Source organism: Barbus barbus (genome assembly GCF_936440315.1).
Source record: "Barbus barbus genome assembly, chromosome: 28".
NCBI lineage: Eukaryota > Metazoa > Chordata > Actinopteri > Cypriniformes > Cyprinidae > Barbus > Barbus barbus.
In genome coordinates this window covers 29,881,180-29,898,557 of record NC_136756.1, presented here as the reverse complement: position 1 = coordinate 29,898,557, position 17,378 = coordinate 29,881,180, and the positions used below count along the sequence as shown (strand labels likewise).

At 34.7% G+C, this 17,378-nt stretch overlaps 1 protein-coding gene across 2 annotated transcripts; it reads right to left on the bottom strand.

Moving 5' to 3' along the window:
• Window positions 1-5,128: 5,128 nt before the first annotated feature.
• On the bottom strand, window positions 5,129-14,538 carry mrps27 (mitochondrial ribosomal protein S27). 2 transcript variants are annotated; one of them, XM_079383064.1, is made up of 12 exons: window positions 14,497-14,538; window positions 14,255-14,386; window positions 13,200-13,277; window positions 13,045-13,115; window positions 11,256-11,314; window positions 11,036-11,150; window positions 8,984-9,062; window positions 8,783-8,898; window positions 8,602-8,704; window positions 7,726-7,865; window positions 6,606-6,737; window positions 5,129-5,796 (listed from the first exon to the last, which is right to left on the bottom strand). In XM_079383064.1, the coding sequence occupies exons 2-12, from the start codon at window positions 14,328-14,330 to the stop codon at window positions 5,575-5,577; spliced, it is 1,191 nt and encodes a 396-aa protein (XP_079239190.1). In that variant the 5' UTR covers window positions 14,331-14,386; window positions 14,497-14,538; the 3' UTR covers window positions 5,129-5,574. The 2 variants fall into 2 exon arrangements, with proteins under 2 accessions (XP_079239190.1, XP_079239189.1); XM_079383063.1 differs by lacking the exon at window positions 14,497-14,538 and having other exon boundaries at window positions 5,297-5,796; window positions 8,602-8,898; window positions 14,255-14,334.
• Window positions 14,539-17,378: the final 2,840 nt, after the last annotated feature.

Here is a 17,378-nt window from a genome sequence, read left to right as displayed (position 1 = left end):
AAAAATACTGGGATATTTTAAAAAATTTTGTGTTTCACAAAAGAAACAAACTCATACAGATTTGGGTCGATATGAAGGTGAGAAAATGATGACAGATCCCTTTAAAACCTTGCACGGAGAAGAGTTGAGACCTGCTAAAACCAGGAAACCATGCTAGGTTTAAGATGGTTTTTAGATGAAAAATAAACTCAAGTCAAAGTCATTGACAGAAACTGAGCAGCTTCCAAAGAAAACAGCTCAAACCTGATTTTGGTATGCTATTTTAGTTGGTTATTTTGCTATGAACACACTTTGGCATTAAACATGCATAAACAAGTAAAACAATAGTTAAATGTATGACAAATGCTTGATCAGATATCAGTTTACCAAACTCCTGCAGGAATGCTTTCCACAAACACATGCTTAGTGTACAAGTTTATACCTGTGTGACCTCAGAGATACTGTTCAAATCAATAAATTACCCCTACACCTATGTGATATTGTGAGAGTTTAGATATGAATGTGTAATCATAAGCCGATCTCTGCATGCTGAGGTTTTGGCTCATCCCTCGAGTTCTTGTTTCTATTTCTAAATAACATCTACCTACAGTAACAGCACAATTACCTTTACAGCGGGGACATGTGCGGACACGCGTGTTTGCCAGTGAACCGAGTGGAAAATCACTGCTTCTTTCCAAGCTTTTGATGCTTCCGATTTATTTTGAGATACATTTTTAACAGATGCTGCATCATATTTAATATTATTATTCTGTGCATAAGAGAAAATAAAAGTAAAAGTAAATAAAGTTTATTTATAACATGTTAACTAAAACTTTTGTTACTTGAAATAAAATAAACTTTAACTGAAATAAAACAAAATGCAACACAAGGCATCATTTCTCATTTTCCTTTAATTCAACTGGAAGTACTAAAATAACTAAAACTGAAATAAAAATATATATATATAAAAAAACACAACAAAATTACTAAAACAACTAAATTCAACATAAAAATAGAAAATGTAAAATCTAATTCAAAATATTAATAAAAACAATAATAGTATCTCAATGATGCTAAAAATTTTACTTGAAATTAAATAAACAGAAAATAAAAAATGATGCCTTTGGCAACTAGATTAAATAAAATGTTTAAATTTTGAACTTTAAAATGACTAAAACTGAAATAATAATTAATAAAAATATAAACATAAAAAAAAACAATAAAAATGACAAAACTACCCAACAAAATTTTAAAACTTCTTACTAAATTTACTAAAACTTTTACCATAATTAAAATGAAAACAGAAAATGCTAAACTATATAAAACGAATTCAAAACATCCATAAAACTATAATAGTATCTAAATAATATTAACATTTTGTTTCTTGAAATAAAATAAACTTAAATAAAATATAAATTAAACCTTAAACCTATTTTATTTTATAGCTGCCAGAACAACAGTTCTCATTTTCATTCAGGTTAATGATGTGCTAAAATAACTAATATTGAATAAATAAATAATAAAAATTAAAAACACAACAAAATTACTAAAACTTTAACAAAAAAAATTGAATGAAAACACAATATAAAAATAAAAACTACTTCAAAATATGAATAAAAACTGTAATAGTATCTGAGTGCTATAGTAAAACAGTTCTGGTTTCTCAGGATTTCTTCCATGATTGTTAATGTTAAAGGTGTGATGCGAGGTCATACCGTACGTCCATCTGTGATCTTTCTATCTATGGAGGACAGGATTTGAGCATGTTTGCTCTGCTTATGATGACAGTGATGGTCTTAAACAAAAGAATCTCAGTATAGTCTAAACTGTTTAGATTGGTGATGTCGGACTCAATATCTGAGCCAACACTCAAAACTCAAGGTATGGTGTGTCACATTAACAAAATATTGTCATTTATCCAATTTAAAGAATGCAATGGAGATTTTATTTGAAGACACACTCTAATGTTTGTTTTGGTCTCGGAAACAAAGGAAAAACAGCAATGCATCTTATTAAAAGTCCTGATTCATGCAGATAGACGAGAGGAAAAGCTTTAATCAGGATCAAATGATGATTCGAATCAGTTTGAGTGTTTTGGGTTACGTGCCAGAACAGACCAAACCTAAACAGAGCGAGAGGAACCAGCGCTTGATAGCCAGAAACACAATTCAATTACCATTCACTCTGATGCTATATCATAATACAATTACTGCATAAAAAGCCCCAGAATACATTTGATTCATTTAGTAGCTGTCACTTACAGACGGGACATTTATTATGAAATCACACATGAAACCACTTCCTACGGTGTGTGTGTGATATCAAATCTGACATGTCACCAATTTCACAAATCAAATTTGGCGGAAAAATAACCTTCTGATTAACGTCGCCTCCAGCCACGAAATATGATTGATGATTCCCATTCCCGTTTCCAAAATCAGCAGTCTGGGATTTCAGTTTAAAACAAGAGCAATCCTTAAAATCTGTTCAGGCAGAGCGACAAAAATGCATGAAAATAAAGACAAAATCACCAAATCAGACCAATAAGGATGATTCAATAAAGACTAATATATATAAGACTTATTTAACTATAGCAACTTAAATGTAAATTAATATGAATGTTTTTCAACAACTTTTACACAAAATTAACTAAAAAGCATTAATTGAAAAGACACAAGGGGAGGTATCTCAATATGAAATAAACACCACCTAATTTATTGGCCTGTCTAATATGTTATCCATTACTATTTTATATATGTAATTAATTAATTTGCCATCAGGCTGCTTCAATAAAACATCAGTATCATCTGTAATGAGCAACACTTGCAAAGCACATCTACAATGATCATTAAGAAACTACGTGGATTATTTATTCTTAAAAAAATTATAATTATATTTCAGAGGACCATTTAAAATGAACTAAGCAAAAAGGTGATTAATTATAATGATCAAATATTCACACGCTTGCTTATACTGTCATATACACTGACGGTCAAAGGTTTGGAATAATGGCAATTTTTAAAATGTTTTTGAGGTCTCTTCTGCTCACCCAGGATGCATGTTTGATCAAAAATACAGTAACAATTGTGAAATATTATCATTTAAAGTAGCTTTTTTTTTCTATGTGAATACACACATATATACAGGTATGTATATATATGTAATTTATTACTGCAATCTGATTTTTCAGCATTTATGTGAAATGGAAAGCTTTTGTAACATTATAAATGTCTTTACTGGTACTTTTGATCAATTTATTGCATCCTTAATGAGTAAAAATATATTTATTTTGTTTTAACCCACACTTTTGAATGGTTGTTTATCACAGTGTCATATAAAGGATCACTAAAGACTGCAGTAATGATGCTGAAAATTCAGCTTTGATCACAGAAATAAATTACAGTTTAACAGAGATTCACATAGAAATTAGTTATTTTAAACAATGATAATATTTCACAATTTTTACTGTATTTTTGATCAAACATGCAGCCTTGGTGAGCAGAAGAGACTTCTTTCAAAAACATTCAAATTGTTCCAAACTTTAGAATGCAAGTGTGCATCAACAACACTCACGAACACCATCGAGTACTTTAGGTGTAGGCTGGCCGTAGAAGGGAAAGTTGAAGCACAGCGTCTTGACGGAGGGATGTTTGTGTGTTTTCATGGCTGAACAGCAGCCAGATTCCCGGGAACACTGAATGAATACAGAAGAGTTTGAATAGAGGCAGATTGGACGAGATTGTAGTTTCCATTAAAAGGCCATAAACACACAAATTATTACCCAGTTGCTGATTTACAGGAAAAAACAGATTGATATCACACTAGTTTTAGTGCTTGTTTTCAGCAGGACAAAAATTCAAGAATTCAAAATTCATTGGAAAACGACATGATTGCAGAAAATCAGGTTCAGACGCCTGATTTTGACCCTTTTGTCAGAATCTCCTGATAAGCAGCGACTCTCACAGAATGTGTTTTGTTCTGGGGGATTGTGGGATTGTGTGGCCGCAGGCGGGGTGTTCAGAGGAAAGGAAACGCAGAAGAAGCCATGAAGAAACGCTCAACTTGAAAGTGCGTAATGATAGCAGATGCGCTGGATTGTTTGAGTTGGAAGCGGATCAATAACAGTGTTGTGTAATTCATGAAACAAAGACACACACACACACACACACACACACAAAGACACACAGACCCACACACACACACACAAAGACACACAGACCCACACACACACACACACACACACACACACACACACACACACACAAAGACACACAGACCCACACACACACACACACACAAAGACACACAGACCCACACACACACACACACACACACACACACACACACACACACAAAGACACACAGACCCACACACACACACACACACAAAGACACACAGACCCACACACACACACACAAAGACACACAGACCCACACACACACACACACACGTTTACTTAGCTATCTAAATGGGTTCATCCCATAGGCGTAATGGTTTTTATACTGAACAAACTGTGTGTGCTATTGCCCTACACCAACCCTACACCTAAACTTAGCCCTCACAGGAAACTTTGTGCATTTTTACAATTAAAAAAAAAAAAATGTTTATTTTTAAACCCTTTTACAAATGAAGACGTCCTCAAAGGGAGGTTTTTGGAGATTTTGTCAGGTTTACCTCACTTTTGGGTACAAATTTGTCCCAAAAATATGGTTAAGTAGGTACACACACACACACACACACACACACTCACACACACACACACACACACACAGACACAGACACAGACACAGACGAGATGATGGAGAAACTGACAGGTGTGACAAATAAGAATAAATATACCTGATACTACATGATCTTCAGAAATCATAATAATATACTGATTTACTGATCAACAAACATTTCTGATTATTATCAATGTTGAAAACAGTCGTGCTGACCAATATTTTTGTGGAAACTGTGATACATTTTATTTTTCAGGATTCACAGATGAATAGAAAGTTCAAAAGAACAGCATTTATTTGAAACAGAAATCTTTTGTAACATTATAAATGCCTTTACTGTCACTTTTGATCAATTTGCATCCTTGATGAATAAAACTTTCTTACGCCAATCGATTTTCAACACTGATAATAATCAGAAATGTTTGTTGAGCAGTAAATCAGTATATTATTATGATTTCTGAAGATCATGTGACACTGAAGACTGCAGTAATGATGCTGAAAATACAGCTGCAGATCACAGAAATACATTACACTTTAACACATATGCACACAGAAAACAGCTGTTTTAAATTGAAATAATATTCCACTATTTTTACAGTATTTTTTTATTTAATAAACGCACGGAAGAGACTTCTTTCACAAACATTAAAAATCCAAACTTTTGACTGATAGTGTAAATCCTGTTATTCTTCTACATACAGTATGAAAGGACCGAGACTAAATAAAAGAGATTTTCATTGTTTATTTATACTGTTCAGATTTACAGGGCATTGAAAAAGAATCCAAATAATATTAACACACAAACCTCTCTCTCAATCGACCCAACCAAAGACAATAAACATGACAAACAATGCTCTGTCTGGAGGACGGCGGTCACTGTTTGCTCAGACGCTCCTTCTGGTTCTTCTCTTTCGTCTCTCTTTCTCTCTGAATGAGCTGCTGGCGCTCGGTCTCCCAGTTGCTCACCGTCTGCTGGTATTCAGCCATATCTGCATCTTCACAGGCCGCCAGCGTCTGCTGCGTCAGAGCCGATACCAGAGACTCCAGGCTCCTCGAGTCCATCTTGTGCTGGGACACCAGTCTCTCCTTCAGCTCCTACCAACACATTGAGCTCACAAATCAACCCTCCAAAGCCTGACATATACAGTAGTATCTATAGTTGAAAAGCTTATTGAACCTTCAGAATAATATATTTGCGCATATGTGACCCTGGAGCACAAAACCAGTCATAAGGGTCATTTTTTTGAAGTTGGGATTTATACATCATCTGAAATCTGAATAAATGATCTTTCCATTGATGTATGTTTGTTAGGATCGGACAATATTTGAGAATCTGGACTCTGAGGGGCAAGAAAAATCTAAATATTGAGAAAATCACCTTTAAAGTTGTTCAAAAGAAGAACAGTGAAAGTAAAGCTTCTGGAAACAAACGCTCCTCAGAAGATCCTGATGATCAGATTTGAGACGCACTGATTTTACTAAAAAATGATTGGAGAATCAAGTAAAGCTGAGCTGCTTCAGTCCAGTAAGAGTTCATCTGGAAACATTACTGCAGTTATTCTGACATTTACTTGATAAAAATCAGTCAAGATTTGACTCGAGAAGCAGCAGCTGAAGCTGGACGCTTGTACAATTACACTAAAAGAGCTTTTACTGGATAAAACACTGTAAACTAATCAGACGACAGGGAGGACTTTGTGTGTGAACTCATTTAGAGGCCTTAGAAATATGCGCATCAATTATGATACATTACCATTTATCCTAGTCTGCTATGTGTTAATTATTCAGTATAAATATATTACTAATTTCCTCTGAAATGCAATGAGCACACTCTGTGATAAAGTTTAGAAGGCGTTTATATAAATGCATAAATGTTTAGTGCATTTAATGAAAGAAAAACTAACCTTGAAGCGGTTGATGTACTCTGGTAGTTTCTGTGTCTCCAGCTCATCTTCCTCCTCCAGCGGCGTCTCAGTGACGTTCTGTCCATCAGAGATCACTGAGAGATCCTGCAATATCTTCTCCACATGATCCAGCTGAAAGCCACAGAGATGCTTCAACCCTCAACAACTCAATCACATTACACTCATTCATTTTGCAGATGCGCTTAATCAAAGCAACTCTCAGTGCATTCAATATAAATTACATGCAACTCTTGACAAAATGCTCTTCTAGTTTTCAAAACATTTTGTAGAAATGTGTCTCTGCATCAGTGTCTCAGCAATGGATGCTCTGCAGTGAATGGGTGTCGTCAGAATGAGAGTCCAAACAGCTGATAAAAACATCACAATAATCCACACCACTCCAGTCCATCAGTTAACATCTGGAGAAGACTAAAGCTGAAACACATCCAGCATTAAGACATTTTTTAACTTAAATATGAGTCTATAATCCATAATAACTCTTCCTCCAGTGAAAAAGTGTTCTGGTCTGAATCAGGAGAGAAATCTGCTCAGATCAAAACAGCTCTAAACAAATATGTGGCTGGATTTTAATGTGAGAGACAACAGGAGATGCACTTTTTCACTGGAGGAAGAGTTATTATGGATTATAGACTCATATTTAAGTTAAAAACGTCTTAATGCTGGATTTGTTTCAGCTTTTGTCTTCTCCAGATGTTAACTGCTGGACTGGAGTGGTGTGGATTATTGTGATGTTTTTATCAGCTGTTTGGACTCTCATTCTGACGGCACCCATTCACTGCAGAGCATCCATTGCTGAGACACTGATGCAGAGACACATTTCTCCAAACCTGATGAACAAACACACTCATCCTGATCTCAGATGATCCTGAAGGTGAGTGCATTTTAATTTTTGGGTGAATTATTAATTTAAACAATATTTTCACAACAGAATCTTGCAGCAGTATGAAGTAGTTTCTTAACTTCTCTTCAGCGATCTCAAAGATTTACTTCAAAAACATTATTCAAGTGGTTTCTCTTTAAACTTTTCCCTCAGACAAGATAAATATGTACCACGGTAAAACCTCATTATGCTCAATTAGTTATCTCTGTAAATACTCACAACTTCCTCAGATAACTTGACGTCTCTGAAGTCACACACAGCGTCCATGACGGCGAGGGCTCGCCCAAGATAACCGGAGGTCCAGATCAGGGGCATCTCGTGGAAAACGGCATGAATTCCTCTGGACAGCTCGACTTTACCTGGAGACACGATCGGGAGATGAGACTATCTGATGTTCAGAGAATTCTAGAGTTTTTTTGGAACGTGATACTTTTTCTTTGATTCTTTGATGAATACAAAGTTAAAAAGAGCAGCAATCTGTTCAAAATAGAAATCTTTTCCAACAATATAAGTCTTTACTATGACATTTTTATTCATTTAACACATCCCTCCTGAATAAATTATTAATTTCATTAAAAATAAAAAAAGAAATAAAAAACATTTACTGACCCCAAACTTTTGAATAGCATTGTATATTGTATAAAATTAAAAAATTCTTTTTTAAATAAATGCTGTTCTTTTTAACTTTTTATTAATCAGAGAATCCCCCAAAAAATATGAAGCAACATTGATAATAAATCAGTATATTATAATGATTTCTGAAGATCATGTGACACTGGAGTAATGATGCTGAAAATACAGCTGCACATCACAGAAATACATTACACTTTAAAGTATATTAAAATAGAAAACTGTTATTTTAAATGGCAATAATATTTCACAAAATAGCATTTTTTTCTGTATTTTTGATCAAATAGATACAGCCTTGATGAGCAGAAGAAACTTCTTTATCTTACAGATCAGGCAGTGTATTTATTGCATTTACACAGTTTTGTCCTGCATGTGTCGTTTTGAAACAGTGAATCATTTTGCGAAACAATTGGTTCAAAGTTTCAAAAAGCTGTGTTTCTCCCATCATCACTAATGCATACACACCAATAAGAGCCGATCCCAGAAGCCGAGCGCTGAAACCAGCAGAGTTCTCCTGCTTTAGTCCAGCCAGCATCAGAGACGCTCCCATGTTCCTCTCCTCCTGCCACTGAACATTTACAACACAAACATTCCCATCACAGCACTGCCCAGATCCAGCAGCACATCCACACACTGACCTACTTACACTGAGTTCAGGTTTGCTTGCCAGATATTTGCTGAGGGCATAAAGCGACAGAATCTGTGTGGAGATTCGCTCAAACGATTCCTGAAGCATCACTTCCTCCACCAGCGAACAAGCTCCTGGATTGAATTAGAGACGTCTCATGATTGTGTTTGTCTTATGCAAATGACTAGTCAGCCACTGGATGATGGAGGCATTACAAACCTTTAAAGTCTTTGTCTTTTATAAAGGAGTCAATCAGAAGATTGAAGGTGAAGTCATCAGGAAACATGCCAAACTGAACCTACAGTCAAATAAAGAGGCCTGAATCTGCTACAAACAATCACTTATTTAGATTTAATATCATTTCACAATATGAGAATGATTATGAAAAATGGCTTTATTACAGTTTAGAATAATTCAAATTTTAATGTTTTTGTAAGAAGTTTCTTCTGCTCACCGAGGCTTCATTTATTTGATCAAATGTGCAGTAAAAATGTGAAATATTATTATTATTATTAGATCTGTTTTCTATGTGAATATGTGTTAAACTGTCATTTATTTCTGTGACGCAGCGCTGAATTTTCAGCATCATTACTCCATCATTACCAATGTTACAATATATTTCTATTTTAAATAAATGCTGTTCTTTTGAACTTTCTATTCATCTGTGAATCCTGAAAAATAAAATGCATCACAGTTTCCACAAAAATATTGTGCAGCACAACTGTGTTCAACATTGATAATAATCAGAAATGTTTCTTGAGTAAATCAGTATATTATTATGATTTCTGAAGATCATGTGACACTGAAGACTGGAGTAATGATGCTGAAAATACAGCTGCAGATCACAAAAATACATTACAGTTTAACACATATTCACACAGAAAACAGGGCCCGTATTCATGAAAAATCTTAGTGCTAAGAGTTGCTCCTAGTAACAAAATTCTAAGAAAATTCTTAGAAATGTGGTTGTTTCCTCTTAAAATTAAAGAAAAGATCCTAATAAAGAAAAAGTAATTCAGAAAGCATCTTAACCCTTAAAAGAGGTCTTAAGGTCCAAAACTGTTAGGAGTACGGACGAGGACTTTTAAGAGGCTTAAGAGTTTCTTTAGCAGCGGAGAAAATGGAGGAAACATGAAGAGGGAGAAGAAATGTGTTGCACACAATGCATGAGAGTGAGTTAATAAGATGCTACACATCAGATCGTGCAGGGATCATGTTTGTGATGATCTTATTAAAGACACGCTAACAACTTAACATCCCGTGGTAACTAGGAATGACAGAAGCTTCAGTCTGGATCCAACCCTTAAATGATCTGAGATGACCGAACACCTGAGAAAAGATGATGCCAACCCCTCAGAGGATGCCAACCCCTCAGATGATGCCAACCCCTCAGAGGATGCCAACGCTCAGACAACATACAGAATTACCAAAAGTTAAATATATTAAGGTTCTGCAATATATAAATATATTGTGGAAATTTAATTTCCTGTAGAGCTGCTTTGCAACGATTTGTATCGTAAAAAGCGCTATACAAATAAACTTGAATTGAATTGAACTCTGACACCACGCAGAAATGCCATAGCGCCAGAAATGGTCGTAGTCACTACATTAACATATCTGGCAACTGGAAAAATGCAACTGTGCAGCAGTGATGATTTGGGTCTGTTACAGCACTTATTAGGCTATGTCTCTGTTCATTTCCTATAAAACACGGTATGACAGCATGGTAAATAAAAAATAAAGAATATATATACATATATAATGTGTGTGTGTGTGTGTGTGTGTGTGTGTGTGAGAAAGAAAGAGCGAGAGGAAAAATTCCGCCTGTAATTTCAAAGTGAAGGCTTACAATAAACCCTGCTCTTAAAAGCGCTCTTTTATTTCCTTCTTGACAACCAACCAATCACAGTCTTCAAAAGACTGTGTCATTCCTAGCAACGAGGTCAGCCCCGCCTCCTCACTAAGATACAAGTGTGTGTCTTTTCGTCGCTCAGAGTTGCTCTCAGATTGGTCCTGAATCACTCTTAAGCTAAGACTCCTAGTTAGACATTTTAAAGCTAAAATAGGAGCTCTCTGAGAGGATTATTAGAATCTTTATGAATACGGGCCCTGGTGTTTTAAATTCTAATAATATTTAAAAATATTACTGTATTTTTGAGCAAATAAATGCAGCCTTGTTGCGCAGAAGAGACTTATTTCAAAAATATTAAAATTCTTAATTATTCCAAGCTTTGTGTATAAAGTGAAAGCATAATCTGACATCTTCCAAACCTTGTTCTTCAGCGTGTAAAGGGCTTTATCTCTGGCACCGTATTTAAGACAATGTCGGATCCAGCTGTGAGTGGTCCAGTCCCGAAGATACCAGCAGTTTGGACTGTGACGAAACCTGAGGAGATCTTCAACTTTACACTTCAACAAATCCAGCAGATGCACTAACTCAATCAGTACTGAGCAAACAGCAACCTTTCAAGAGTTATGTAGTGATACTTACTTATGTAGGTAATATTGTGCTTGATCGACTTCCTCCTTTGATGATAAATTATCTATGAACTAAACAAAATGTGCACGTTAAAACGTTGACTTTATTTACAGTGTCTCACAACTTAATACACATTTTACATGAGCAGTAGTATATTTACAGCGGTGTGAAAAACTGTTGCCCCTTTCCTGATTCTTTAGAAAGTGTTTGTCACACTTAAATGTTTCAGATCAAACTAATTTAAATTTTAATCAAAGATTAAACACAAGTAAACACAACATGCAGTTTTTAAATTAAGGGGTTTTTTTATGAAGGGAAAACTAAATCCAAACACACATGGCCCTGTGTGAAAAAGTGACTTTTTGGAAGGTGTGTGTCCCATTACATCTGGCGTAAAAGTAACACAGCATTTCAGAAAAAGAACATCATAGCAACAGTAAAATATGGTGGTGGTAGTGTGATGGTCTGGGGCTGTTTTGCTGCTTCAGGACCTGGAAGACTTGCTGTGATAAATGGAAACATGAATTCAGCTGTCTACCAAAAAATCCTGAAGGACAATGTCCGGCCATCTGTTCCTGACCTCAAGCTGAAGAGAACTTGGGTTCTGCAGCAGGACAATAATCCAAAACACACCAGCAAATCCACCTCTGAATGGCTGAAGAAAAACAAAATGAAGACTTTGGAGTGGCCTAGTCAAAGTCCTGACCTGAATCCTATTGAGATGCTGTGCCATGACCTTAAAAAGGCGGTTCATGCTCGAAAACGCTCCAATGTGTCTGAATTACACCAATTCTGCCAAGATGAGTGGGCCATTCCTCCACAGCGCTGTAACAGACTCAGTGCAAGTTATCACAAACGCTTGATTGCAGTTGTTGCTGCTAATAAACCAGTTATTAGGTTTAGACGGCAAGCACTTTTTCACACAGGGCCATGTGGGTTTGGATTTTGTTTTCCCTTCATAATAAAAAACTTCATTTAAAAACTGCATGTTGTGTTTACTTGTGTTATCTTTGATTAATATTTAAATTAGTTTGATCTGAAACATTAAAGTGTGACAAACATGCAAAAAAATACAAAATCAGGAAGGGGGCCAACACTTTTTCACACCACTGTATATTCTTAGGCTATTTTCATGGCAACAACAATTAAAAAAATACAAGTATCCTATTTTACATGAACAACACTGCAAAAAATGATTCAGTTTCTGTCTTGTTTTCTAGAATAAATATCTAAACATTCTTGAATCAAGATGCATTTACTGGACAAGTAAAATGATTTAAAAATTATTAATATTTTGTGAGTTTTTGCTTAAAAAAGGCAAACAATATTTTCTAATGGGGAAAGAAAATTAATCTTGTTTAGTCTTTGAATTAAGATTATTTTTCTGACCCCATTAGAAGATATTTTTGCTTGTTTTAAGCAAAAACTCACAACATTTTTTTTTAGGAAAGCAAGGCTTAATATCTTAAATAATTTTACTTGTCCAGTGCATCTTGATTCAAGAATGTTTAGATATTTATTCTAGAAAACAAGCAGAAACACTAAGTAAGAGAATCATATTTTGCAGTGAAGTCATTAAGTTTATAATTATTCTAATATACAGTAGTCAACATTTGAAGTGGCTCAAAAAAGTTGTCCTAAGACAAGAAAGCATTTTAGGTTTTAGGACGACTTTGATGAAAGGTTTTGATCCACTTCAAATGTTGTGTTTATGTTAAACACATATGCACATGCATACATAAGCAGCAGAGTATTTCGTGTGGATGCATTGTGTTTAATGCAATGCCAAATCATCTCTGACCCTGGCGATGACCAAAGAGCTGACGGGAAACTTCCTCTCATACGTTCTGTCCATCAGAGAAGCCAGCTGACCTGCAGCAGAAACAAACACTGAAGTCCAGGCACATTGAAATCAGACAGACTGTTAAATAAGGACAGACATCATCATCATCTCACCCAGATCCTGAGCATCTCTCGGTCTCTGCTCCCAAACAGCAGGGTCTGTGTACGCCGGAGACAGCAGACACCTCCTGGCTGATAGAAAACAAAGAAAGAGATGCACTCATCAGTTATCAACACATCTGCATTTGACATTTACATTACATTTAGCAGACGCTTTTATCCAAACAAATCAGGTCAGTAGAAGCAATCAGAATCAAGAAAAGAGCAATAATAATGTCTCCGTTGATATTAAGATCATGTTCCATGAAGATATTTAGTAAATCTCCTACCGTAAATATATCAAAACTTCATTTTTGATAAATCTAGAAATTAAGTAATAATAATAATAACAAAGAGTGTACTTAACCTCTTAGTGATGTATTCATTATTTAATGTATGTTTGACCAAATCTGTCATGAACACAGCTTTATATTACAGCCACTTATTAAATATTTCTATATTTAGAAAATGCATTGAAGTTGAAACCAGTATATCACTAAAAAGATGATATAAAACTGCTTTATGTGTAGCTTATATGTTTGCATCTTATTTCAGTGTTGATTATTATATCTAAAATTAATAGCAGCTGAATTTGGACTCTGCTGTGAGTTTTAACCTTTAATATTGTATTAAAATAACAAAATGCAGGGTTTCTGAATAGTTTACAGCTGTATTGTACTTCATATAAATACAAATAACCGAATCAAATCATTTCAAATCAAACCAAGAGCTTGTGAATCGAACCCGATTTATAAAATATATCTCTTACAATAATTATAAATCAGTTTATTTCTCCTGATAAAACCTTCCAAATCATGTAAGTGAAGCCAATGACTATAAACATTATTGTCAGATGATGACATCATGCATAATGTAGTTATATAGTCTAAAAAAAACTAAAACATGGTTAAATCGATTATAAAACTATCTGTGTTTAATTTGACTAAAAAGCTCGAGCACGCCCTCGTCACGCGCCTGTACTACAAGCCAAAGCCTTACGCTTCTGCATCTATCCTGATCTGAATTTAGCACGACAGCATGATTATTAATCAATAAATATTGACACTTACCGATCAATCTGTAATTGACGCATTTAGTAAAAGTTTGTACAGGAGACAGAAAGCGCTGCAGGATGGAGGCCGCCATCTTTAGACTGAACCATTCGGCGCGAGGCGGGGGGGGGGGGGGGCGATTTGGAATCGCTTAGATGCATAACATTAGGAAATACATTGTTATTACTAACATTTACGGAAAGATAGACAGTATTTGTTACCTATATCAGAGGCATACCTTGTATTTTAAAGTAGCTTACATTTTAATGTAACCAACCCAGTGCGTCCGCAATGGTATAGTCTAGTCTGAGCCCACGCGTTGACCCGTGAAAGTGATTTTAATTATTTTTACTATTAGTTAACGATTAAATGAACGATCAAGGTTGATTCTAATAATTCTATAACTGAGTAATTCTAATAATATAATTGTTATACGCCTCATGGTTCACGTGATTGCAGGCGTGTCCGATAGAGGGCGCTCTAATCCCATAATAAACCCTGCTGATTTTAAATCAACTGAAAATGAATTTAAATACACTTTAGAAACACCTTTCTTCTAAATGTAAAGTAAAATAAAGGTGCATGTGGGAAAAACTAAAATAAAGTGCAGAATGACTTGAGTTTCCAAGAAAAGAGCCTCGTGCTGGAAATAATGCTGTGTTTCTGCACAGACGTTTGGTCTAAACATCCTCAGAGGAACTGACTGCTTTTACAAACAAGAAAAACCAAAGACACACAATTGACATGAACTGAGCGTAAACTGTGTTAAATCAAGACTGAATTAAGCATCTGTCTGTAGAAGTGCTTCCCTTCACAGTGAACGTCTGCAATCATTCATAAGAACTGTTTTAGAGACCTGAGAGATGTCAGAGGACTGAAGAAACACTGAATAAATATATATGCTGTAAACAACAACGCTCAATAAAATATATTCTTGAAATTATTAAAATATTTTTCAAATTAGATTTCAGGGACAAGAAAATCCCTTTCCAGTCTTACAGTATGCTTTGTGTTATATCTTCACACGAGTAAAAGTTCAGTATTATTTCACTATATTTTTGAGAATATTTTATTCTTATATTTTCTGCTTTCATTTTAATTTTACTTCAAGTTTTAGTATTTTATTTGTGTGTTTTTGTCATTTTTAGTAGTTTGTGTTGTTTATAAATAGAGTTTTTATTCATGTTTTATTTCAGTTTTAGTTTTATTAGTTCATCGAGTGAAAATGAGAAATGTTGCCATGGAAACGAGATAAAATAAAATAAGTTTAATTTTTTTGTATATTATTTCAAGTAACAAAAATGTATTTATTTGGGCCTATTTATTTATTTTAAAATATGGTTTTGGTTTTATTTAACCGTGATAATCCTGATGTGAATGTATTTTCTTAGACTGAAATATTTTTGAATGCTTATAAAATGAGTAAAAAATATATCCTATAAAAAAATGCATTTTAACAAATATTTTGACATATATATATTTTTTAAAAATCTTTTTTTTTTTGCCGCAAGGGAAAATGTGCTTTTGTGTTGAATGAGTGTGTTATGAAGTGTTGTTGAGGTGTAACTGTGGCAGGACGGGTCATTAACCGTTGGCTCTGGTCATACAGAAGCGGAAGTGAACAGACCGTGTGGGTTTTATTTTTCACGCTGCTACAGTTTTCTCAGCAGCGCCGTGTTTACAGAAGCCCCTTTGTCCTGATTCATCCAGGACTTTCAGTTCAGCAGAGACGCTTCACAGTACCTGATTCTGTGTGTTTTCATAGGCTTCAAACGAAACATTGAGGTGATTGGAAGACAGGAAGAGGATCTGAGCACTTCCTCTTTGCTCTCAGAGTTTCATCAGGACAAATACCCAGAAGGTGTGGTGCCTAAAAAAGCCCTGAGAGCTGACTGTTCTTGCACAGATCCAGTAAACTGTACAGCACCAGTCATATGTTTGGAATAATTATGCTTGTGTGTGTGTTTTAAAAGAGGTCTCTTCTGCTCACCCAGGCTGCTTTTATTTGATTAAAAATACAGTAAAAATAGTGAAATATTATTAGAATTTAAATCAGCTGTTTTCTGTGTGAATATGTGTTAAACTGTAATTTATTTCTGTGATCAAAGCTGTATTTTCAGCAGTCTTCAGTGTCACATGATCTTATTCTACTTATTCCACTGTTTTTACTATTAGTAAATAATGCATTGGACGTCTTTCAAAGACGTAATTATTTCAAACTGGTTGAATTGGTGGATGCCGCCCAACTCTCTTTCTCTCCATTTGTGAACTGTAACTGTGCACCACATTTTTTGTTGTAAAAATCAGATTAGTTTTTGTTCTTTTTCTGCAACCAAACTGGGAAACAATAGGCATCAACAATGAGAAGTGTGTTATCTTGTGTAAAGGGTTTGGACGCCCACAGCGAGGAGAGATGTGTGTTTGATCGGCGCTGCTGCTTATTCTCCAATACTTCCTTTTCTTTGCTGAGGAAGTGTGTTACTCTTTTTAAGGAAGAAAACCTGTCCAAAAGGTTGTAGAGTAAAAATAGACTACATTTAAGTTAACTTAAGAATATATTTGCTTGGCTGTTTGCTCTGATATCTATCCCTGCAGCACAAAAGCAGTCATCAGTAACACAGGTGTATTTATATCAATAGCCAACAATACATAATATGTTCAGGGTCACATATTATACTGTAACAATATATGCTAGTCTTAACGTTTTGCAAAAATTAGTATTTATGTTTCATTTTCTAGTACAAATATCTGGAGAATCAAAGTGACTGAAGATATTACTAGTAGTTTAGTTTAAAATACAACAAAATTACATTTTGTTTGCTGAACGTTGTATTATAATTAATTGAGTTTTTGATTAAAACAAGACAAACAATATCTGCCAATTGGGTCAGAAAAATTATTTATTTTCCCTTTCAGTTCTGAAGTTAATTTTTCTCATATTTTCAGGTATAAAGTGCAAACAAATTACTCAGTATTTTTGTCTTGTTTCTCGTTAGAAACGTTCTTTAATAAAGACATTTACTTGAGAAGCAAAATAACTTAAGTCTTAAGATAATTACTTAAGATAATCAGTCTTGTTTTAACAAAAATATTTGTAGTTTTTGCTTAAAACATGAAACATATCTGCCAACGCAGCAAGAAA